The following is a 26,910-nucleotide window of genomic DNA, read 5'->3' on the forward strand; positions in this document are numbered from 1 at the left end:
TAGGCTTTTACTTGTTTATTAATGTTTTCCTGTGCTTCCCTAAGTGTGTTCAGGTCTTTCCTGAAGTCCTCCAGCATCATGGTCAAATATGATTTTGAAACTAGATCTTGCTTTTCTGGTGTGTTTGGATATTCCATGTTTGTTTTGGTGGGAGAATTGGGCTCCGATGATGGCATGTAGTCTTGGTTTCTGTTGCTTGGGTTCCTGCGCTTGCCTCTCGCCATCAGATTATCTCTAGTGTTACTTTGTTCTGCTATTTCTGACAGTGGCTAGACTGTCCTATAAGCCTGTGTGTCAGGAGTGCTGTAGACCTGTTTTCCTCTCTTTCAGTCAGTTATGGGGACAGAGTGTTCTGCTTTCGGGCGTGTAGTTTTTCCTCTCTACAGGTCTTCAGCTGTTCCTGTGGGCCTGTGTCTTGAGTTCACCAGGCAGCTTTCTTGCAGCAGAAAATTTTGTCTTACCTGTGGTCCCGAGGCTCAGGTTTGCTCGTGGGGTGCTGTCCAGGGGCTCTCTGCAGCGGCAGCAACCAGGAAGACCTGTGCCGCCCCTTCCGGGAGCTTCAGTGCACCAGGGTTCCAGATGGTCTTTGGCTTTTTCCTCTGGCGTCCGAGATGTGTGTGCAGGGAGCAGTCTCTTCTGGTTTCCCAGGCTTGTCTGCCTCTCTGAAGGTTTAGCTCTCCCTCCCACGGGATTTGGGTGCAGAGAACTGTTTATCCGGTCTGTTTCCTTCAGGGTCCGGCGGTGTCTCTGGCAGGGGTCCTGCCGCTCCTGGGCCCTCCCCCACGGGAGCCCAGAGGCCTTATACAGTTTCCTCTTGGGCCAGGGATGTGGGCAGGGGTGAGCAGTGTTGGTGGTCTCTTCCGCTCTGCAGCCTCAGGAGTGCCCACCTGACCAGGCGGTTGGGTCTCTCTCTCACCCAACTTTGGTACTCTTATTGAATCATTGGTTTCTGTTGAATTATTTAAGATAAACAATGTAACCATGAGTTATGTAACCATAAAAATATTCTTTACTACTTTGGTACACAGTAGAAACGGCTGTAGCTGACTAGTCTTTTATAAACCTAGAATTGTCTCTAATTCAGCAGTGAGGCAAAAACTCCAATCTGCCCCTGGAACTTCTGAAATTAGCAAAGAAAGAAATTTCTGGACATTTTATTCTTGTAGTTCCTTTTCTACTTCTTTGTGTGCTAGTAAGTGTTAGGATTGGCTGACCTATTTAAAATGTATAGGAATGTGTATGTGATTTGTTCTTAGTAAGAACAAATAGTTCCCTGACTGTTTTCTAGAGCTAACTAAAATGCAAGCTTTTACATATACTTTGAATTTGAGACAAAGGGGAACTGGTTTTACTGGGCTTTACCTATGGCAGGTTTATCTTAAATATTTTACTAGTTTACTTTTTGATTATTTGAGTATGTTGCTTTTGAATGTTAATTTTAGAATCTAAGGCTGGGGAAATTTTGACTACAAGATTTGTATTATTTTGTTCTCATTTGCCATGAGACTTCTGGAAAGTCTCAGAAAATGTCTAAACATGACTCAGAAGGAAGCTTGAAGGTTATTAAATCAGAGAAAGACAAAGTAGGCAGCTTCAGGAATAGAGGTCTGCACAAAGCTACATGGAGGTCTCCAGGGTAAAAAAAAAAAGATGTCTAGTATTAGTATGGACATGGTTGGGATTTTAGTTAATATCTGAAGAAGTAATAGAAAGAGATAGAAAAAATGTTAGCTTTGGGGTTGGGGATTTAGCTCAGTGGTAGAGCGCTTGCCTAGCAAGCGCAAGGCCCCGGGTTTGGTCCCCAGCTCTGAAAAAAAAAATGTTAGCTTTAAATTGTATTTCAGACAATTGGGCGTACTTAGCAGCAAAAATCTCTAGATAACTGTATTGGGTATGGGAAAAGGAGGGGGCTGAAATTACATAATCTGTGGAAGAGATTGGTGTGTTATGTCTCCACCTAGGACTAGTGATAGAACTCTTTGTCTGATCTCTAGCACCATAATAAACTAAACAAGTAAGTGTAAAAGATGTAACACATTAAATAACCCAATTCTTACAAGCTGTTAATAATGTAGATAGCATCTGAAAAAAAGGCATCTCCCATCTTTGTCATATTTCAAAGTAATGAACTACAAAACTATAATAATTACTTGATGAAACACAAAAGGAAGAAGCTACATAAGTAATTTCATGGCAAACAATATATGTAAAATAATTATGTGGAAATTAAGTATACTTAAACACTAGCCAGAATTACCCGTACAGCATAATAAATTTTCTTTTATTCTCTCAACAACTAATTGTGAATTTCTATAGCCATGATTTCTATAATATATATATGTGTATGTATATGTAATAAACATATATATATGTGTCCACATCTATGTGTGTTTATATATATATGAATATAAAAAGAGATATTTATGGTAGTATGAAACTTGGGGGATTATTATTTCTAGATTACACTGTCAGGAGATTAATCTTACTGTTGTCTTTATATGTGTTAGATGTTTATAACTCATACACAGAACAAAAAGATTTATATAAACACAGTATTTTAGGGGGAATTATATTTAATAGTATATATGAATTAATTCTACAACTAAATCAGAAAATTTTATATAAACAAAATCCATTTAACCATTACATGTTTGTGTAGAAAAAGAAAAATCTGTTACTCCAAAGAAGGTTTGCTTCAAAGTCTGGTCTGTGACTTGAAACCTCACATGCAATCTCTAATCTCTCTTGGTTAGCTATTCATAATTAATCTTATTATGCTAGTGAACAATTATCCAAAATATGAATATATTGTCTGAGTAGGAAAAGTGATTTATAATCATTATTTGAAAGTTAGGTGTGTCACTACAGCTCTGGCTTTTTCTCAAGACATATCAAACTTTTAAATACTTAGAGATACCGTGAATAATGCAAAGGAACAATTATAATGATATCCCATGGAAACTAGGTAGGACAGAAATAGAAATAGAATTGGGTGGTATGGTCCATGATTTAGATGACAATATTTTTTCATAGATAAAACTGTGGTATTCGACACTGGAGGCTATGGATGGAACGTGTTCAAGGTACCAAAAATAGTTGTAGGGGTTAGCAGTTGACTGGGAAGGTTCATATGTTCAGAAGAAGAGATGCGCCGTGCTGCTGATACCATTGACATGAGGATTAGTCGGTATAAGTAGGTGTGACATTGTGATATTGATCCAAGTACTTATTTATTTAGATGCGTAATGCAGACAGAAACACGAAAGAAATATTTGCCTCATAGTTCATCAGATTGTGTGAGAATCAGACCAGATCTTGTATTAGAAAGCACAATAGACAGTCTCTCAAAGGGAACAGTTGTGTGTGTAGGGGACTAAGAACACTTAGTTTCACAATGAGTCTTATCCTAGAATCTGCCAGAAAATTAGAACAGGGTTAGACCCTCTCCTGTTTCAAAGGAGTTGGGAAAGTAATGTGGTTACATTAATTTATGTTGAAATATTAAAGGGGAAAGTTACTTCTCTAACCTGGACTTAGAGTCATCAGTGTAGCCCTAAGAGTTCTCTGTATCACACTCTACACATATTAACCTTTCCTGTCTTTAATTTCAGACATTTCAGCAGTCCTCTCTGCAGCACAAATCAAAGAAGAAAAACAAAGGTAATAAAAGAAAATAAACCTGTTAACCTGCTCCTTTTGTACAGTGATGTTCCCTAGCACATTTCATTAATCCTCCCATTGTCTTGAAGGCAATGTGGTTTTAGTTCATTTACCATGCAGATATTTTTGATAACAGATGGTCTCAAAAGGCCTTGAGATGAGGATTACATATGTGGAAATGATAATTTTATGAATAATAAGTATCTGGCTTGCTTTTAGGATGTACAGATTAATTTATTTTATGTGTTTTCCAAAATGTATAAAGTATTACCACTTGCTCTCTTTAGGAGCTATAGCAGGCAAGAGCAAAAGAAGAATTTCTTGCAAGGATCTTGGCCGTGGTGACTGTGAAGGATGGCTTTGGAAAAAGAAAGATGCAAAGAGCTATTTTTCACAGAAATGGAAGAAGTACTGGTTTGTCCTAAAGGATGCATCCTTGTACTGGTATATTAATGAAGAGGTAAGACAGGGCAATTGGTACTCTCACCATCTCTAGCAAAATTCTCAACAGTTGAGCCACTTGGTTTTAAATCATATCACCCTCATGCCAATGCAAAATCTAGCTTAAGAGTTCCCATTTTTCTAATGTAGCAACATATCTGAGGCACACTTAAAATATAGTTCTCTTTCTAAAAGTACCGAGCAACTAATGTAGTACCTTAACTGAAAGCATATAGATTTTTACAACCACTTACTCAAAGTTTCATATGGATTTTCAATTTCTGTTTTGAAGAAGGGGACAACCTAGCAATTGAAGTAATTCAGTATTATTTCTATTTATTTTAGTTTCTCCTGGAGAAAAAAGTAACTAGTAGCCAATTTTTAAAATTATAAGTATCCATTACTTTTGGCCAACTTGAGAGGAGGGTCTTGTGTAATGTATTTTAATTGTTCTAATGACTTGTCTGTGATTTTTATGTTTTTGGTACAACATATTTACATCTAGACTAATCATCGCAATGAAAATCATGTCTCAGCAAATGTGCCAATGTGTAATTGATTGATTCACTGGTTTTTTTCCCCTTGGCACTGCTTTGACTTGTTTGTTATACCTATTACTTCATTTTATTAGACTTCTTAAACAATAATCTTGGCTTCTAGCTCATATATACATATATATATATATATGAATGATTGGTTATCGGTTTGTAGATTTTATACAAATAATATCCTAAGACATTAATTAAGTTTCACTTGAAGAGTAATTGCTGAAGGTTACTGTCACTATTAGGCCTCTGATTGTAACACAGTATGTAGAGAATCATGTTCCCTAAGCTATGATGTTGCCATCTTATATGATGAGTACAGAGTAAACTCAGGGATTATACTACTTGAGTGACTGTGCTTATAGCTTCCTCTTCAAAATGAAAGTAATGATGCATCTCTCACTAAGCTTTCTTCGAGATGAATCAGTGACTGTAACACAACTTAGAACAATGTCTTACAAAATGCCTAGTGTTCAGTGTCCATTAATTGAAGACTTATTTAGAAGATCTTAAATTAATAATTTTCTATATACTTATGTGAAAATATTTTGATTTGATTTTTGTGGCAGTCATATAGTTACATAAAATAAAATCAGTTTCACTAAGTATATCCTGTCTAGTTACTGTAACCAAATACAAAAACATTTTTATTTGATAGGTATACTAAAATTTTATGTGCTAATCATGAAGTATCAAGATGCAGAATCTCTGTTTTTCTTTATTGTGATTCAATTATAGATTTGTCTATGTATACTAAATTCTATTCTGGCTTTCAAACTATAAGAGATGAAAATCTGTTATCTATTTTATTAAATAGTGCCTATATTTCAGTCTTTGGCAAGTTGTTATTACTGTTAGTACAATATAAATGAATAATTTTGTAGTACATATTTCCAGGAAATCCTTCTTGTTATTTTAGAGGAAATACAGTATTTCATGTTACATCATTACAAAAAGATAATGCTCCATAAATATTTTAGATTTAAATTAAGGATGACAAAAGTACCACAAGATAGACTTTAGAATGGAACTTGAGATTGGAAAAATATTTAAAGGCAAAAGTGCGGGGCTGCTTTTTCATACAAATTCAGTTGCTATCAAAGCTCAGAATTCTAAGTTTGTATAGCTCGTTAACAATAGAAATAGCAGGGGTTGGGGATTTAGCTCAGTGGTAGAGCGCTTGCCTAGGAAGCGCAAGGCCCTAGGAAGCGCAAGGCCCTGGGTTCGGTCCCCAGCTCCGAAAAAAAGAACAAAAAAAAAAAAAAAAAAACAAAAAAAAAAAACAATAGAAATAGCACAGATGCACAAAATACATACATATATACATGCATGCATGCATACAGAGAGAGAGAGAGAGAGAGAGAGCAATATTTTCCTTCAAAATAATGGGAAGGGGAGTAATCTTTTTTCCATTGTCTTTTTTGTTTTTATTCTGGTCTGACTAAAAATAAAGTAAAAAGGTATTAAGTAAATATATATTGTGGTTTTATTAATTATTATTTTTCAATCTTTTTTTACGGTCTAGTCATTACTCACCTCCTGGTCTACTTTCTGACTGTTCCTCATCCCACATCTCCTCCCCCTACCGTCTCCCAAGCCCACCTCGCCAAACCTTTCCACTCCCTGGGACCACAAGCCTCTTGAGGGCTCTGTGTGTCTATTCTCCTCAGACACTGAGCCACCAACCAGAAGCATACACCAGCAAGTCCCCCAAAACATATACAGCAGAGAGGGATTAATCTTATTTAAATTTGCTATATAAGGAGTTATGGGCTAGCTTAGCAGATCAAAAAAAAGTTTGGAATGGTAAAAGTCTATGAAACTTTGTCATAAACAAGGCAAGGGACAGAGTAACTGAAAGTTTAGCCAGCAAATCATGTTAAACTTGGTAAAACTTATTTTTGGTTCTGGTATTTGTTGTTGTTATTGTTGCTGTTGTTGTTTACATTCTAATGCAGACCTTAATACAACCTGCACAAATGAGTATTCTACTACTGAATTACTTCCAAAGGCCACGAAATTTTTATAAAATATGTTTTAATTTGCAAAATATTTTCTATTTCATTTTAATATAATTTTTTAATTTTTAAAAATTATAAGTTCTCAAAATATTCCTTTGCTTTGTGTATACATGGAATTTATGGAACATAAGTAGAATTACAAAATAAATGAGCAGAACATTTATCACTAGAAATATCTAATTCATACTTGCACAGAATAATATAGCATCCGACCTCTTTGGTGTGAGAGAGTAAACAGAAAATTTGTTTCTTTAGGATGAAAAAGCAGAGGGATTCATCAGTCTGCCTGAATTTAAAATCGATAGAGCCAGTGAATGCCGCAAGAAATAGTAAGTTATTTTTAATGGGGAATGGAGGGGGATTGTGTGTGGATAATTTATTTTGTAATTTTCTAGATTTTAAGTTGTAGGTTGTTTATGTGATGCTTTCAAACTGGCATTGTGAGAAAGTTAGTTTTGAGGATAGAACATGGAATTTTACTGATTTCTGTCATTGTGATAGATGAATTACGTACATGAACTTAGGTTAGTCATTGTAGCAATTTTACCCATACAACTTAGTTTGAGGCAAGAAGATAAGGCACCTTACATGCAAGCCTGATAGCCTGAATTCAATCCTACTGTCCGTGGATAGCGAAGATCACCTCCCAACTCCCAATTTCTATTCCTCCGGTGTGTGCACACACATACATACAAGTGATGATGATGGCGTTAATAATAAATAAACACCATAGAATGTCTTTGGGATAACCAAAACAAAAGACAAGGTCTCAGTATCAAGCTGTGGCTGTCCTGCAACTTACCTTAAACACAGAGATTCATGTCCCTGCCTCTGCCCCTCAAGTGGTAGGCTTAACGTGTGTGCCACTGAACCTGGCTAAAAATTAGAAATTTTTTTCCTACAACATATTTTGATCCCATTCTTTCCCCTCTCCCAATTTGAATAAAATTTTTGAAAAGTTTGTTTTCCAATTTGCAGAAACCTAAATGTAACTTATTGGTTTCACAGTGCATTCAAGGCCTGCCATCCTAAAATCAAAAGCTTTTATTTCGCTGCTGAGCATCTCGATGACATGAACAGGTAAGTGCTATTTACATCTCAAGTGAATGAATTAGTGAATCAGGCTGAAAATTCACGCTGCCAATCTTTATGGAATCTTATTGTAGATTCTGCATTACTTTAATAAAGTTGAATAGTCCAACTATATAATCCAGGTGATCATCCCCAATTTTTAAAAGTGATATTAGCTTAATATGTGTTTTAAATTTCATCTATACACAATACAATTTATATATGAATAACATTTTTTAAAATGTTCATTTTGAACAAGAGTTGGCAGTCAACCTTTTGACTGTCAGTTTTACATTGAAAGTATCATAACCCATAAAAATTTAAAATAGTACCAGAGAAAAAGATTTTTTACATGTTAAATTTTAGAAATATGTCTTAACATGTATTTCTAGATGCCAAAAAGGGTATGCAAAACCTGGTTTATTCAAGAACTAAGTATATTTGATAGGGTATCCATGTCAATAATTTGTGACTAGGAAATGTAATAATTCTTCCTGTTACCTTTCATCTATAAGAAGACAAGAGTATATAGCCACCTGATCTGATGGCTCTGTAATTGTTTGGTGGCTAAATGAAAACGTACACATATTTTCCTCTTCAAATACTATCTTGGGTCACATTTAGGTCTCAGCCATTCAGTTAGCTTTCTTTCTTTCCTTGAATTTCAATATCTCTGTTTAATAAAATAGAAATTGAATTTTTATTGGTTATTTTATTTATTTACATTTCAAATGTTTTCCCCCTACCCTGTTTTTCCTCCTCAAACTGCCTATCGCATTCCTCTCCCCCCGCTTCTGTGAGTGTGCTCTTCCACCTACCCAACCACCCTCCCAATCCCATCTCAACAACCTAGCATTCCTCTAGGGAATTGAGCCTCCACAGGACCAAGCCCTCCACCCCTTCCATTGAAGCCTAACAAGGTCTTCCTTTGCTGCATATGCAGCTGGAGCCATGAGTCTGCCCATGTATATTTTTTGATTGGTGGTTTAGTCTCTGGAAGATCTGGGGGTTCTGGTTGGTTGATGTTGTTCTTCCTATGGGGTTGCAAACCCCTTCAGCTCATTCAGCGCTTTCTCTAACAAATCCACTGAGTAACCGGTTCTCAGTTCAGTGGTTGGCTGTGAGCATCCACCTCTGTATTTGTCACGCTCTGGCTGAGCCTCTCAGGAGACAGCTATATCAGGCTACTGTCAGCATGCGCTTCTTGGCATCAGCAATAGTGTCTGAGTGTGGTATCTGCAGATGAGATGGATCCCTAGGTGGGACATTCTCTGGATTGCCTTTCCTTCAGTCTCTGTTTCACTCTTTGTCCCTTGTCTTTCTAACTCTATGAAGAATTGAGTGGGAATTTTGATGGGGATTACATTGAAACGGAAGATTGCTTTCAGCAAGATGGCCATTTTTACTATATTAATCCTGCCAATACATGAGCATGGGAGATTTTTCCAACTTTTGAGACCTTCAGTTTATTTCTTCAGGGACTTGAAGTTCTTCTCATACAGATCTTTCACTTGTTTAGTTAGAGTTACTCCAAGGTATTTTATATTATTTGTGAATAAGGCTGTCATTTCTCTAATATCTTTCTTAGCCTGTTTATCCTTTAAGTGGAGGGAGGCTACTGATTTATTTGAGTTAATTTTATACCCAGCCACTTTGCTGAAGTTGTTTATCAGGTTTAGTCATTCTCTGGTGGAATTTTTGGGGTCACTTAAATATACTGTCATATCATCTGCAAGCAGTGATATTTTGACTTCTTCCTTTCCAATTTGTATTCCTTTGAGCTTCTTTTGTTGTCTAATTGTTCTGGTTAGGATTTCAATTAATATATTGAACAAGCAGGGAGAAAGTGGGCAGCCTTGTCTAGTTCCTGATTTTCATTAGATTGCTTTAAGTTTTGCTCCATTTAGTTGAATGTGAGCTATTGGTTTGCTATATATTGCTTTTACTATGTTTAGGTATGGACGTTGAATTCCTGATCTTTCCAAGACTTTTTACTATGAAGGGGTATTAAATATGCCCCTTTCTCAGCATCTAGTGAGATGATCATGTTCATTTTTTTCCTTTGAGTTTGTTTATAACGTGGATTACATTGATAGATTTCCATATATTGAACCATCCCTTCATCCCTGGGATGACGCCTACTTGATCATGATAGATGATCATTTTGATGGGTTCATGGATTCAGTTTATGAGAATTTTATTGAGTATTTTTGTGTTGAAATTCATAAGGGAAATTGGTAAATTGGTCTGAAGTTCTCTTTCTTTGTTGGGTCTTTGTGTGGTTTAGGTATAAGCATAATTGTGGCTTTGTAGAAGGAATTGGGTAGTGTTCCTTCTGTTTCTATTTTGTGGAAATTTTGGACAGTATTGGTTTGAGGTCTTCTATGAAGGTCTGATAGAATTCTGCACTAAACCCATCTATCTGATCCTAGGCCTTTTTTTGTGTGTGTGTGGTTGGGAGACTTTTACTGAATCCTTCTATTTCCTTAGGAGTTATGGGATTATTTAGATGCTTTATCTGATCCTAATTTAACTTTGGAACCTGGTATCTGCCTAGAAAATTGTCCATTTCATCAAGATTTTCCAGCTTTGTTGAGTGTAGGCTTTTGTAGTAGGATGTGATGAATTTTGAAATTTCCTTGTTTCTGTTGTTATGTCTCCCTTTTCTTTTCTAAGTTTGTTTTGAATACTGTCTCTGTGCCCTCTGGTTAGTCTGGCTAAGAGTTTATCTATATTGTTGATTTTCTCAAAAAAAATAGCTCCTGGTTTTCTTGATTCATTGTATATTCTCTTTGTTTCTACTTGGTGGTTTCCAGCCCTGAGTTTGATTATTTTCTGCAATCTAGTCCTCTTGGATGTAGTTGCTTCTTTTTGTTCTAGAGGTTTGAGATGTGCTGTCAAGCTGCTAGTGTATGCTCTCTCCTGTTTCTTTTAGGAGGCACTCAGAGCTATGAGTTTTCCTCTTAGCACAGCTTTCATTGTGTCCCATAAGTTTGGGTATGTTGTACCTTCATTTTCATTAAATTCTAAGAAGTCTTTCATTTCTTTCTTATTTCTTCCTTGACCAGGTTATCATTGAGTAGAGTATTGTTCAGTTTTCCACGTGTATGTGGGCTTTCTGTTGTTTTTGTTGTTATTAAAGACTAGCCTTAGTCTGTGGTGATCTGATAGGATGCCTGGGATTATTTCAGTCTTCTTGTATCTGTTGAGGCCTTTTTTGTGACCAATTGTACAGTGAATTTTGGAGAAAGTACCATGAGGTGCGAAGAAGAAGTTATATTCTTTTGTTTTAGGATAAAATGTTCAATAAGTATTTGGTTCATAATTTCTGTTAGTTTCACTGTGTCTGTGTTTATTTCTATTTCCACAATCTGTCTATTGATGAGAATGGAGTGTTGAAGTCTCCCACTCTTATTGTTAGAGTTGAGATATGTGCTTTGAGCTTTGGTAAAGTTTCTTTTATGAATATAGGTGCCATTGCATTTGGAGCCTGGATGTTCAGGATGGAGAGTTCATCTTGGTGGATTTTTACTTTGATGAATATGAAGTGTCCTTCCTTATCTTTTTTTGATACCTTTTGGTTGAAAGTTGATTTTATTTGATATTGGAATGGCTACTCCAGCCTGTTTCTTGTGACCATTTGCTTTGAAATTGTTTTCCAGCCTTTTACTCTGTGGTAGTCTCTGTCTTTGTCTCTGAGGTATGTTTCCTGTATGCAGCAAAATTCTGGGTCCTGTTTATGTATCCAGTCAGTTAGTCTATGTCTTTTTCTTTTTTTTTTTTTTTTTGGATAATTGAGTCCATTGTTAAGAGATATTAAGGAATAGTTATTGTTGTTTCCTGTTATTTTTGTTGTTAAAGGTGGAATTGTGTTTGTGTGGCTATCTTTTGGGGGTTTGTTGAAAGATGATTACTTCTTGCTTTTACTAAGGTGTAGTTTCTCTCCTTATATTGGAATTTTTCATCTCTTATCCTCTGTTGGGCTGGATTTGTGGAAAGATTACTGGGTAAATTTGGTTTTGTCATGGCATATCTCGGTTTCTCCATCTATGTTAATTGAGAGTTTTGCAGGATACAGTAACCTGGGCTGGCATTTGTGTTCTCTTAGGGTCTGTATGACATCTGCCCAGGATCTTCTTGCTATTAGAGTCTCTGGCGAGAAATCTCATTTAGTTGTGATAGGTGTGTCTTCATATGGTACTTGATCTTTTTCCCTTACTGCTTTTAATATTTTCTTCGTTTTGTGCATTTTACATTTTGATTATTATATGACAAGAGGAGTTTCTTTTCTGGTCCAGTCTATTTGGAGTTCTGTAGGCTTTCTGTATGTTCATGAGCGTCTCTTTCTTTACTTCAGGGAAGTTTTCTTCCATAATTTTGTCAGAAGTAAATGCATAGTAGTGGGTTAAATGTCAGGTTTTTTTTTTTAAGTGTTACCTAACAGCATCAGTCTAGTCTTTCCCCAAAGTAATTGGATTTACCCTATAATACAAATTCAACCCCCTTCTCACTACAAATGAACTGTATACTAAATTTTATTTTACTCTTTTGCAAATAGTCATTTTCAAAGGTTTTATCTTGAAGTTTGATTTATAATTTATAATCTACTAGAAATGTATAAAATATATATTATTGAATTCCACTGATTATTTTATTCTCTACTCTTAGGACTCCAGTCCTCTCTTCACTTTCTTTATGTTTTTTAGGATGATATATACATGATATATTTCCTGAACTTATTTCTATTTACGTTTCTTTGCTTTAAAATTGCAGTTTAAATTTCAATAGATGCCCATCAGAGATACAACTTTCCTCTCTTCAAAATTTGCTAGGTATATGATATATACATAACAGTACTTGGAAAATCATTAATATGTGAATCAGTTAAACAAATTTATTTATTTATTTTCTAGTTAAAAAGATCTAGTATCTTAAGAGAAAATGTCTCAAACACAGGTTTCTTTAAAATACATCTAGATCAGACTATTCTATATTATGACATTAACTCTAACAGTAATTCCAAAGTTATTTACAGTAGTTTGAAATGTGAGTTCTCCCCAATTTCTTCTGTAATCAAAACTCATTATTTTGTGGTAAGACTATTATTTTCATAGGTAAGCTCTAAAACGTTTCTCCTACTTGTATAAATTAGACTATTATAAATGTCTCCAAAGGAGTATTTCATCTGAAAGTGAAAACAGAAGAGCAGGAATAGTTGAAGTATTTATCCATTTGAAGGAAAAGAATTGATAGGGCTTTGTCCATTTCAAAACCTTTTGTATTGCACATGATAACAGCTTTAAATAACTGTTCCATTGGAATTACATCTTCAGTATGGGAACAATTTGTACTACAGTAGACTGTTGCCTATTGAAAACTTAAAATTTTTCAAGTCAAATAAAGAATATATTTCATATGTAGGGTTATTCTACTTTTTAGATATTTTAAAATAAGTATTTCTAAAGAGTATAATGAATTGTTGTTGGTTTTTTTCTTTGTTTTTCCAGGTGGCTTAATAGAATTAACATGCTGACTGCAGGATATGCCGAAAGAGAGAGGATTAAACAAGAACAAGGTAAAGAGATACCTTTTATTTTATGATCCTGTTCCACTTTTTTGAATAAAAAATGCTGGGCAAATGAAAGAAAGTCTTTTGAAGAAAATTATTAGTGAATTTTGATATAATATTGATAATGGATAGAAATTTATAATATTTTATTAATTTATTTTTGAAAAAAAAAGCCTGGATGACACCCTTGTGTAGAAATATAAGCACCTGTCCTGCAATTATACTGGGTTCTGCTCAACAAGATAGTTTTAGTGCAGTGAAGAACATGAAACATAGTAACATAAAACAGGTTCCAGGAAATGAGTATAAACAGAATCCTTCTGGGGAGGGAATGTTAAAAGACTTTGTTGCCTACTCTCTAAACTGTACAATGGAAATGATGTGGACTGATGGCAGTAACTATAACACACAGAATTGGAGCAGGTTGCACAATTCTATAAATAACAGAAGCAGTCTTCATCAAATCACCATGCACAGGCAAACCTCACCTAAGACTATAAAGTGGTAAATGTGTCTTAGTGGCTTAATTTCCTCATCTTTATGCCTAGTAGAATTTCTACAGCTTAATTTTTGTGGTAAGAGTACTAAAAATATGTCAGCCTTTCCTTTCAAATTTCTTTGAAAACACATAAAATAGCCCTTTAAAGCTGTTTTTACCTGGCTGCTTAAAGATACAAGAGCTAGAAATATGGGATATATATATATATATATATATATATATTATCACAGAAACATAATAGACTTCCTACTTAATGTGTGGTTAAATCCTTTGGTCTTGTACTAGAAACTGAGAAATTTACATGTCAACTCCACTCGTCTATAGCTATTGGACATCTCCTGAGTATAATTCTTAGTACTGAAGTTAAGTTTCATACACAATACAGCTCTTTGAAGTTAAAAATAGACTAGCAGTTCCTAAAGGCTGTGAATAATTAAGTAGGTAGTAAACAAAGTAGTGAAGAAGTACTGAGTTATAGTTAGATAAGAGTTAAGAGTAAAGGTTCTATACAGCAAGATGTATAGAGATAATGATAATATGGTATATATAATACATGCGTATGTAATTTTGAGAGGTAAAAATCTATTTGCTCTTAGAAAAATATCAGATTAGTTTCATCCACTAAGCTACAGTATGTATATTTCAAATGTTCCCAAAGAGCCTAAGGGAGTTTTCAGTGTTGCCTTTTTTCTACCATTGTTTTTTTTTTCCTTTCTCATAGCTTAGCACAAGAAGTTAATTTGTAGAGTAGTATTTCCACCTTTTCTTAAGCAAACCATCAAATGTTTATATTGCTATTACATTTAATAAGCCAAGAATTACATCAAATTGAGATTATCATTTTTCCTAGTTTATCTGGGAAGAAAAACACTTCAGATCTCTTACTTATGGTAACAGCCATGGAGCTCTGGTTAAAATGTTAATCATCTCTTTTCCAGTGTGCTCATGAGGGCCACTTGAAGTACTATTGCACCAAGACCCCAAGGTATCAACGCAGACATTGAGGATAAACTCAAACAGCATTATTAGAAACAATGGGATGATCTTAGCAAAAATGAACATCAGGCATTTACTGCCTTTGTGATCTATGTTTGACTGTTCTAACATAAAATAAAATATACTCAAAAGATAAATGCCCCTAATACTTCTTGAATGTATTCACAGTACAAAGTGCTTTGATACATTTTAGTTTATTTAGTTCTCACATGTATACAACTCTGAAAGTCAGATACTATTATTAGCTACTCCGCTACAGATTATAAAATTGACCCAACAAAGTTAAGTAATGCCTATAAGAGCATATATGCATGGTGAAGTTGTACAGTAAAGAATTGCTTCTGAATATCAGTCATGCCTTGTCCACAATCATTTAACAGCTCTGTTTCTGAGCATCTATGGCAATCTTTGTGGGAGGCCTTAGTTATAGTGGTGGTCATTGTTCAGTATCTCCATTATTTTCCACTGGGCTTTTTAGATAGGGTTTAGCTATCTCAAACTTTAAATCCTGCATCAGCCTCCTGAGTATTGGAGTTACAGTTGTGTGCTCCCATGACCAGTTTCCCATTGATTTTTTTTAATTAAGGGAGGAAATGGGCATCTAAGATGAATTAGACATTTTGTATTTTTTTTCTCAGTGGGGATTGTCAGGGTCCTTGTGTTTTAAGGATGGGCAGTTTTATTTTATGTCCAGTACCCTTTGATAGACACTTTCTATTCACAGCAACCAGAGTTAAAAATCAGGAGTAGGTAAAGGAGATTAAACAACCTCACTATACTAACAGTAAACTTTCTTGATGTGTCAAGCAAGAGTCCCAGACATTTAGTCCTCAGAGCTTTGGATCAACACAATGTCTTAGTTCAAATCCAGCTCTATTATTTCCTACCTGGAATGTAACAATTTCTGGAAAAAAAAAAAGCTAGTTGTACTCATGTTTAGATAACACTATAGGAAAAACATTACAACTGAGAATTTCTGGAAAGAGAAGGCTTCTTACAAAAATATGTACTGTGGCTTTTTCATTTGAATCTGAATACGTGAGCCTTGTGCTGGTTGTTTTAGAATCCAAATTTTCAGACAAATTTCTTCTGCTTTTAATACCTGGTCTCTCACTTGAAATTGCTGTTGTAATCATGCTGGTTCTTTGCTTGGACCTCACATAGAGAATCAACACAGCAATTATGGCTGATATAGTAAAACTGATTCTGATTGTTGGTCTTTTGTTGGATTTGACTAACTATTATATTAATACAGCTCTCAGAGCTCTTTATCTTCCCTCTTACCTCAGGTCTGCCAAGTAACTTTGTCTAGTGGCCTATATTTCCTACCTTTTAGTATTTGTGGCTCACTTTAGCCGGTGTGCATTTGTGTGTGTGTGTGTGTGTGTGTGTGTGTGTGTGTGTGTGTGTGTGTGTGTGTGTGTTTGGCAGGATTTAGGGTTCGCCATGCCTTTCCAAAGAGAGGTGGGAGTATGGCATTAAAAGATTCATGTCAGCTTGACTTTAGAAAGCAGCAATTGTTAGATAACCAGTGAATTGAAGCCAGAAAAGGAGAACTTAGAACATTAATTTTGGAGGTGTTTCTATCAGTAGAGATACACAGCAGCTTATGGTATATTGTTTTGCTCGCTGATTAGTTATCTCTGTAATATGACATACTTTACGAAACATCCTGTGGTGTTCATTAATTAAAGATTCTGAGTAATTTGATCTAAAATCAAATGTATCCTAAACATGATTTGGCTGATAGAGTACTACATTAAGGCTTCCTATTTGTCATTAAATTTTAATGAGGTTATGAATAGGTTATTTTGTCCTTATTCTCCAAAGTGAAGCTGATAACTCTTGGGTAGTGCCATGATGACAGACATGCTATAGTAATGAAATCTTTTGGGTTAAGTGATTTTATCTTTTCCTGAGAAATACGGCTTTAAGTACTTATAAAATGTTGATCTGCCCATGTGTGTAAACTTTCAGATTACTGGAGTGAGAGTGACAAAGAAGAAGCAGATACTCCATCAACACCAAAACAAGACAGCCCTCCACCCCCATATGACACATACCCACGGCCTCCCTCTGTAAGTTAAATTTCAGTGTGCTAAGGACATAGCAGGATGCTTTGAACTGAAAAACTATGTTAAATTGTGTGTCAAACAAAATTTCTGGGAAAAGAAAATTTGTCATCTGAAATCAGTAGGAAAACGTGTTTATGTTTACAAGGAATATTTAGTCAAGTAAACAGTCACCATAGATTTTTGGCAGAATGAGTGTGCCAGATTAAAAGAAATGAAAAACAACATAAAAGTTTCCTTAGAAAAGGATTTATGAGTTGATCGTATTAATTCCATACTAATAAACTTAACTTTATGTCTTTTATGCTATATTTTCCCAAATTTAAATTCATGTATAAAATATATTCCTTTTTGTGTACTCTATATAGTGTCTACATGCTAATCCTCAACAAACCATAATTTCATCCTACCCATATTTGTATTATTATCTTTGATCTTTTTTTTACAGTTCAGTCATTATCCCCCTCCTGTTCTGTCCTCCGACAGTTCCTCATCCCATTCCTCCTCCTCCATCTCCAAGAGGATGTCCCCACACTCCTATTTTCAACTGTCCAGAAATTACTATAGAATTGACAGGACCACAAGACAGCTTCTCTGTGGGACCCATAGGGACAAACACTGACCTATGAAGAAGCAGAAAAGTTACTCTGCTTATAGACCACTTGTTCTCACACACAAAAGCCTCTCTTTCTCTCATCCCCTAAGCTGCCTAAAATCCAGAAACAGGAATCTATGGGGTCTTTTCTTTAGAATTTCAAAAAATGTAAACGTTTTTAAGTTGTTTCGTTGCTGAATGTTTCTTACATAAACATTTACAGTTTCTCATACTTTCACTATTATCAGGTTTGTACTAGTGTATTGGATGTTTCATGGAAAACTCTTTTATCTATATCACAAGGCATTCAAGTTCCTAACTCTTTAAAGTGTAAACTGGGGCCTAGAATTTAAGATGTCTGTGAAACAGTGCAGTTGTTTCTTGGCTGTGTATGATTTCTATCCAAGAAAATACTTTGTGATTTTAAAAAAAAAAAACAAAAAAAATTCTTTGAGAATCTACGTGGTTTGTTATTTCTATGGAAGCTGATGCGGGGCTTCTTTCCACAGATGAGTTGTGCCAGTCCTTATGTGGAAGCAAAACACAGCCGGCTTTCCTCCACAGAGACCTCTCAGTCTCAGTCTTCACATGAGGAATTTCGACAGGAAGTTACTGGGAGCAGTGCTGTGTCCCCCATTCGCAAGACAGCCAGTCAGCGCCGCTCCTGGCAGGATTTAATCGAGACGCCACTGACAAGTTCAGGCTTACACTATCTTCAGACTCTGCCTCTGGAAGATTCTGTCTTCTCTGACTCGGCAGCCATCTCCCCTGAGCACAGGCGGCAGTCCACTCTTCCAACTCAGAAGTGCCACCTCCAGGATCATTATGGCCCATACCCTTTAGCTGAGAGCGAGAGGATGCAAGTGTTGAATGGCAATGGGGGCAAGCCTCGAAGTTTTACTCTGCCTCGAGATAGCGGGTTCAACCATTGCTGTCTGAACGCACCAGTTAGTGCCTGCGATCCACAAGATGACATACAGCCACCAGAGGTGGAGGAAGAAGAGGAGGAGGAGGAAGAGGAGGCAGCAGGAGAAAACATAGGCGAGAAAAGTAAGTATGTTTGCCGAAATTCTTAGCCTGTGTACACAGTAATAGCCTTTCAACTTCTTATTTGAAGGTTGTTCCACTTTAAAAAATAAATAATGATCTTGCTGGAGAGGAAGTTAGGTCTCCATAATTTATGAACCAGGACAAATGCCACTAGAACAAATACTTTTTCTCCCAACTCCCCATTTGCTTTTTGAGGTTAATAGTTTTCATTTCTTTCCTTTCTTTCCTTCCCTAATTTCTTCTTGCTTTCATGCATTGATCTTGCCAGTCCATACTGACTGCCCCCTGAGTTTGGGTCAAGAAACTATAAATGTTTTGAGTGTCAACAAACCCTGGTTGAATAACTGAATACACACATGCATGCCAACATTTGCACACATATGTTTATATCTTTTCTCGAATAGTGAGGGGAAAGGTTCAAAAAGCACTTCCCCCCAAAAAAAGTTTCATACAGCATATGTCATTCCAAATTGCACAGCTTTTTCTAGAGTCCAATTTGCTGAATGCATTCCAATTATTATATTGGTATTTACATTGATTAGATAACTCTATTTATGAGTATTAACTCAAAAGAAAAAGAAGATAATTCAGTAACTTTTCTAGTAATTCTGGGGTCTTTTACACAGACATAGCGGTGCACACAAACACACACACACACACTTGGAATTTAGAGACAGGAGTATCAGGAATTTGAGGTCATCATCAGGCACATAGCAAGCTCAGAGTTAATGCAGGCTATGTGAGACCCTGTCTCAAAGAAAACTGAATATATTTATTAGCTTTCAAGTTTGTTATGCAACATGAAGCTTCTGTTTATAACGACCATGAAACACTGGTCCAGAACCCTGACTTATTTAAGGTGAAGGCCTTAATTCAGTTATTTAAATGATCAAGCATCTGGCTATAAATCCTAACTGTGAAATGAAAAAATTGTAAGTAAATAGCATTATATATAGTAAGTAAGCAAACTAGTACTGATGACTGGAACCAGTGATGACTGAACACGTTACTTATTTGGTTTCTTTAAAGGATTGGTCTCCTCTTTTTGAAGATAAAAATAAAATGTAACATTCACCCTGTCAGTCAAGTATATTGGACTTTGATCATAGCATACATTAGCATAAGTTATCATTACTACTAGTGGAAACTAAACAATTCATAGCTTACGAATTACTAAGAGGAAAGACTCTGTCAGTGTGACACTTGGTTCCTTCAGCAAGAGAGCCTCTTATGCTCACGTGACTTGATGGAAATTCTATATCTTCCACCAACAAAATAGAAGAATCACTTGTAATCAGATGTACATGCTTAGACATTTTTAATATAAAGTGTATTTTAGCCACAGTGTCCATAAGAACATTACAAAAGATATGGCTGTCAACGCTGAAAAGATAATTAGCACCCGTCACCTGCAAACCCTCCCAACATCTATCTTTCATAGACTAGAGAAGATTCTTATGAAAAAGAGTATTTAGGACTCATCGTAGGCTTCTACGGGCATTCTGGCAAGCCTAATACGTGCTTGATATTCTAATGGTTAGCAGAATTAACAAACTTTTCTGAATTTTAAGTATTGGTTAAAAAATCTGATTGTCATCCAGGTGCTTTACAACAGCTATACCTAAATATATAGGGGAAGGAAAATACTCCAGCTCAGCCAATTAAAGGGTATTAAATTCTGAAATAGAAAACTCTGTTCATAAAACTTTCTACCAGTTTTATAGGCAAAGACACCAGTTCTTTCTTTTTCTAAATGATATATTAAGGGTCTGTCCCAGTCATCATGTTGGCAATAAGTAGGTAGGAAGGAGCAATCATAGCTAGAACATGGTACCAGACCTGTACCTTCTTCAGGTTTCCACAGAGCATCTCTGTGGAAATCAGATGGATTTGATTTTTTTCTTCAAGGGTCCCCTTTTCATTGTTTTGTGTATAGGATTTATCTTCAGATATACCCCTCTGTTGATGGCTTTTTAAGTTACAGATACATTAAATGCATAATTATTTGATATCTATTAGTTTCAATGAGCTCTTTACACAATAAACATGGCAAGGCAGAACAATCCTAATGAGTCTGTCAGTAAATTTACTGTTACACATTTTGTCATCATAGTTCATAGTTCAGCTTTGCCTCACTAAAAATGGCCATGTCGTAGTTTTGAGGCCCCATCTATTTCTTTCAGAGTACTCCATAAATCTCCTCATTTAATTTTTTTCAAGCACTACAAACTGTTCTGTATTGAACACTGTATTGAACGATTTTGCCTAGATTTTTTTATTCAGTTCAGTATATGTTCACCTTTCTGATGGTGATTGATTTTTGTTGCATACTTATTATTTGGAATTATATAACATGATAAAGGCTTCATTTGGAAAAGATTCACTTTAAAATCAGTCATTTCTTTTAGAAGACAGATAACTTGACCATTTTTTATTTACATCAAACACTACCCTTCTTAGTCCCCCTTACAGAGACCCTCCCCCCCATCCAGTTCTCCTCTAAGAGGGTTGCCCTCCCCAGGAATATCCCCACCCTGATGCATCAACTCTGCCAGGGTAGACCCATCCTCTCCCACTGAAGTCAGGCAAAGCAGCCATGGAGACTGAGCTGCATGTCTGCTACCTATGTGCTGGGGGCCTCACTCCAGCCTGTGTGTATTCTTTGTTTGGTGGCTCAGATTATTTAGAATCTACTTTGAGGATGCCATAATCATGCCTTGTGTGGATTGGTCATTAGAAATAACCATGAAGGCTGCTTATTCAAACCAAACTGCTGGCTATTATGCCAGAAACAGAAATTATACAGAGAACAAAAGCCATGGCCATGATGGCAGCATCACGCATATATGTACATCCTCTAACACAGAGCACTCATATATGTAGCCACACACAAGCAAAGGAAACTTGCAAAACTCAAAGTCTCTCAGTAGTGTAGGGCTATCCTGCTTCAGGCCAGCACTCAACTTGACCTACTAAACAAAATGTGTACTAGTCACCTGCAGGGGAATTGAAATTGAGTGTTATATCTCTGGCTCAGAATATTTTTTAATTTTGTGTAAACATTTAAAATAGGAAATGTTTAGCAGGTGACCAAAATGGGTAATAGAAAACATGAAAACCCCTTCAGCTCCTTCAGTCCTTTCCCTAACTCCTCCATTGGGGACCTCGTGCTCAGTCCAATGGTTAGAAGAACAATACCAACCACCCAGATCCCCCAGAGCTCCCCGGGACTAACCCACCAACTAAAGAGCACATATATATGGAGGGACCCATGGCTCCAGCTGCATATGTAGCAGAGGATGGCCTTGTTGGGCACCAATGGAAGGAGAAACCCTTGGTCCTGGAAAGGCTTGATGCCCTAGTATAGGAGAATGCCAGGGCGGAGATGTGGGAGTGGGTAGGTGGGGGAGCACCCTCATAGAAGCAGGGAGAGTGGGATGGAATAGGGAGTTTCCAGAGGGGAAACCAGGAAAGGGGATAGCATTTGAAATGTAAATAAATAAAATATCCAATAAAAAAAGAAAAGAAAGAAAAACATGAAAATATAAACTGTTTTATAACTTAAGCATAAGGAAATATCATTAACCAAACTCCTTTTATATCATTTATTTTGTTTTACTTCATGTAATGTTATGCATTAAATGACACATGCTTCCAATGAACTCCAAGGAGCAAGAGGTACCTAAATCCATAACCCTGAATAATTTTCGATTTCCTCCTGGCTGTGAAATTTAGCCTTCCATAGAACAGACTGCAATCTCCATGCTCGTGGTTGAACTACCTTTTGTCTTATTTGAAATTCAGTTATTTAACTGAGTCATACTGTGACAATTTTCTCAGGCTGAAATCATTTCAGTCTGAAATAGATGGTACTAAAAGTACACAGATGAGACATCTCTTGTTTTCCTTTGACTGAAAAGTCAGCATGCATATTAATTATCCTGACCTACTTCACTGACATTTGGGAAAAGACAAGTAATTTCCTATTATCCAATTAGCGGTTTCAATGCTTACTGAGGTATAGGTCTTTAAATAGTGTCCTTAAATTAAGTTATTAATTATGTCAGCCTCTACAACTTTTAAGGGGTATAAATCATTAAAGTATAAGATAATATAAAACCAGAAGTTATCTGTTATAACACTAAAGTACTGTCTTGATTAATATGGCTTAAAGTTTGCTGAGAGTGACTTTTACTCCTTATAATGGTAGGGACTTTAGATGAGGTTTTCAACATTATGATCCTGCTGATTTCCCCATTGGCAGTTATAAGATAATCTTTCCAGTCACACATTTTTTATACACTCATGTCTTCAATAAAATCATAATGTTCTTTTTTTCATTATTTGAGAATTACCTATCAGTATTCCCATTTGATTTACACATGTATTTAACTTAGTCTTAGAAATCTAAAACAAAATCTTGGTCTCTCAACCAGAGCAGAAAGAGATTCAATCTATTACCATGGAACTACAATATACATTAGGCTATCTGGATTAATATTTATGCTTCTCAAATTAGAACTTCAGAAAAATACATGCTAAACTTATATTTTAAAATATAATATTCTTTGCATGCTATTGGCAATTTTGGTGCTGTGCAGGTTTTGCTGTAGTTAGGTAGCCCACTACCTAGAATTATCTAGACAGGGAGTCTGAATAATGACTACTAATACAGTACAGAGAAGATGCCCTCAATATTCAGTTAGACTCCAAAGGTCCAAGCTTTATCTCTAAGAGCATCCAGGTATCTTGCAGGCAAGGAAATTATGTAATCTGAATACAAACCTGAATTAAAGGCAAGGTTAGAGGAATGGAACAAATTGAAATTAAAGAAAAACATTGCATCACTTTTCCATTTGCTTTTAATGTAAATTTGCACACAAGTAAATAACTTGATAAGAGCAACATCATAAATAATCTGTGAAATTACAGCTGAAATCCAAAGCAGGTAGACAAAGGGCACATGCAAACAGTAATAACGTGAATAAAGTCAAAGAATAGCACAGCACTTTCAATATATTACTTTGTAAAATTGTAGGCACCATCCTTTGCTGCTTAAACAAGGAAATATAAACAAAGAACACAGAAAATCTATGGGAAAATCCCAATTCCATGTTGTCTGATAAAACTGTAAGGAAGTATAAACTGATAATTATATGGAAAATCATCTGTCTAGAATTCTAATACTGATAGAGGTTACATTTTAAATCACACTATCCTCACCTTTTTCTTACAGGATAAAAAAAATTATTAACCACTATTGACATGAAAAAGAAACCAAAACATTGTTCATCTATTTATTTTAGACATTACTTGAAGACAGAATTCGCAAGTGTTTAACATGCCCTGTTTATGCTGGGATGCTAGTAACTAGAATTACAGCTCTTTTGCACTATGACTCTTTTTTTAGTAGCATTGAAAATGATTGTATATGATTGAAACAATCCTCCTCTGTATAATCTCATTTCAAATATAAGTGTCACAAATATATGACATATGAAGTGATTAATTCATTTTCCTAAGCCAGTTAGAAACAGATCTTTTAACACCTCTAGGCTATTGTCCTTCCTACACAATCCATAGCTTATGGAAAGACGCCACTCAAATTAACTGTGTGCTTGCTTCACAGCCTTGGGTCTTCCCAAAAAGTCATTCATTACCTACTACCATTTTAATTAGTTTGGGGGAAGTATTAATAATGACTCTTGTAGTTTAATAAATACCCAGTGGTCCTCCATCTGGCAGCAAAATAATCCCAGTGGTGTTCAAAGTAATAAAACCAGATTTTAATGGGGAAAAAAAAGACTTCTACATGTTACAGAGCTACACCAGCAGAAGATGCAGCCAGGTAAAATTTAAACTCACACAGCAGAATGACAACCTATCATTATCATAGCTAAGACAAGCTATGATTTACATTTTTGCCAAAATAGAAAATTGGATTCAGTCATAATGTTTCTTCTTATTATTTTCACAATTCATAAAAGCAAATCATTTTTCAATTCAGTAATGATTTATTGTTAGCTTCTCAAAATCATATAGCTACCCTAAAATCATATATCAAAAGTTCTCTTATCTGCTTATCTAATCCTTCAGTGCTTAAATTTTTTCTTTCCTTTATGGAGATTTTCCAATACTGTCAACTTATCTCAAAGCTCTGGGATAAAACAGCCAGAGCAGATTCTAAGATTTGTTCTTTAGAACTGTATGGGAGCTAAAGAGCACTCAATGGCTAACAGAACTTGCTGTTTTCCAAAGCACCCAAGCACCCAAGTTTAGTTCCCAGAGAACCTACATCTAGTGATTCGCATCTTCTTCCAGCCTCTACAAACACTATGCCCACAGGTAGCATATTCTCTCTCTCTCTCTCTCTCTCTCTCTCTCTCTCTCTCTCTCTCTCTCTCTCTGTCTCTCTCTGTCTCTCTCTCTCCCTCTGTGTATCTCTGCCTCTATCTCTGCCTCTCTCTGTCTCTCTGTCACACACACACAGACACACAAACACAACTCAATTGTATTTTGAGAATTCTTTAATGAGAGAAGGTTCTTAGTAAAATATTATTCACTAAAGGGCAAGTGCCCATAAATGTATGTTCTACTGTAAAGGTGACACTTTGTTATAATAATATTTAATGTTTAAGCTTAATATTTCACAACTCCTAAAATGTTTTTGCCATGCAATATAATATGACCATTTCATGTAAATGTATTTTTGATACCAGCACAATATATAGGTTTGCCAATAAAATAAATGTATTGAATTATTTCACAGAAAATTTAATTTAGTTCAATACTGTAGCTAAAGTTGTCGTTTCAGATAATTTACAAATTATTTAATATTCCCAATTATGAATTCTATAACCTTTCACTGTATCTAACCTACTTAAATGTAAACTAAATTTCTGTCCTCTAATTCTCCTTTACTATAAAAATATATGATCTAATGAGCTCTAAACTTGTGCCCGCTCCTTCAGTAGGAATTTATTGTTCATATATCAAATAACAGGTACCATATCATTTAGTAAGTCTGATTCCAACAAAAATTTACATTTCAATAAAAGGAAACACTTAGTAATTCAAAATATGTAGCAAATTTCTTACTTTGTGCCAATAATTTTCTCTCATATCCAGTTAACAATTTTGAAAAAAATTGATTCTTAGAGAAATAGCACAATGTAATCTGTTCTCATATTAATTTATTTATACTTTGTGCAAACTTTGCAAGACCAGAGGTGAGTTTACCTTCATAGCTATGACTAGTTTGGCTCACCCTTAAAAGTCATGCCTTAGAAATAAGCATTCTGGTTGCTCAGCTGTTCTGATCAATTATAAATCAAATGTTTAACACAAGAAAGTGGATATACTATAGTCTACATTTAGAACATGCTTCACAATTTTATAACTATTATGAAACCATGTTATCATAAGTATTTTAACTTTTCCATTTTTAAAGATTTTGAATTTTCTTCCCCATTTAAAATCTTTAACCTGCAATTTTAAACCTAATGTTTTATTGTGCTATTATCTTTGGATAAATCACTCACAGAATATATTTATATAAGGCCTTAAGTCTATTTAGAACTTCCAAATTTTGTCATCCATGAATCCATATGCCATTTCTTTTCAAATTTTGCTTAGATTTGTTATTTTACCCTATCATCACAGAGTCTATTCTGATTTGTGAAATGGGTGGTTAAAGCATGCACCCTGTGATTCTTAGTGAGAGAAAATAACTTGCGATTTTAGGTGGCTAAATTTACTTTTGATCTTCTTCTGCTTGGCGTGTCTGCTCTTTTTTTATTGTCCTTTAATTATGTCAAACTCAGGCATTTACACGTTTTTTCCCTAAAAAGAACATGGAAACGGTATGTATTTAATATAAGTGTTCAGCAAATCTGACAATAAGCCTCGTCCCTCACTTTGGACTCTATTGTTTTTGTACACTGTGTATAATCTCTGGAAAGTCTCCTCTAAATTTTGCATCTTGGGAAACGGGGCTTTTGATATGCTTTTGTTAACTTAATTAGGACCATGCCTCAGCATTGAAGGCAGGAAAAGGTTTACAGTTCCAAAGATAAACCATACAAATACTGAATAATTAAGTGAAATAATCTTTAATATACTTCGTATGCTGCTTTTAAATCAGTAGTATGTATCTTTTTTTAAATGTTTCTGTCAGTTTTTCTCTCCAGTAATACTACAGAATCCATTGCAAAATGATTTACAGTAAGGTTCATCTAATTAGTTGTTTTTGTTGAGGTAAACATGGCACGTTTGCCATGGTATATTTAACTAAAAATGATAACTCTCTCATCATCAAATTTAAGAATTCTAAGACAGTGTTTATCACCCTCTCGCCCCGCCCCAAAAAAGGCCTCTGTTTCAATATTTTAG

At 35.4% G+C, this 26,910-nt stretch overlaps 1 protein-coding gene across 6 annotated transcripts in view; it reads left to right on the top strand.

The window, feature by feature from the left end:
- The window catches only part of Cnksr2 (connector enhancer of kinase suppressor of Ras 2), a 248,888-nt gene that overhangs the window by 192,990 nt on the left and 28,988 nt on the right, over positions 1 to 26,910 (top strand). For all 6 annotated transcript variants that reach the window (XM_017602144.3, XM_063280272.1, XM_039100001.2 and 3 more), the window contains 7 exons: positions 3,612 to 3,660; positions 3,948 to 4,120; positions 6,923 to 6,996; positions 7,676 to 7,747; positions 13,246 to 13,313; positions 16,780 to 16,880; positions 17,979 to 18,519. In XM_017602144.3, the coding sequence (XP_017457633.1) occupies positions 3,612 to 3,660; positions 3,948 to 4,120; positions 6,923 to 6,996; positions 7,676 to 7,747; positions 13,246 to 13,313; positions 16,780 to 16,880; positions 17,979 to 18,519 (1,078 nt within the window). The remainder of the gene's footprint in view (positions 1 to 3,611; positions 3,661 to 3,947; positions 4,121 to 6,922; positions 6,997 to 7,675; positions 7,748 to 13,245; positions 13,314 to 16,779; positions 16,881 to 17,978; positions 18,520 to 26,910) is intronic.

Source organism: Rattus norvegicus, chromosome X, assembly GCF_036323735.1.
Source record: "Rattus norvegicus strain BN/NHsdMcwi chromosome X, GRCr8, whole genome shotgun sequence".
Classification (NCBI taxonomy): Eukaryota; Metazoa; Chordata; class Mammalia; order Rodentia; family Muridae; genus Rattus; species Rattus norvegicus.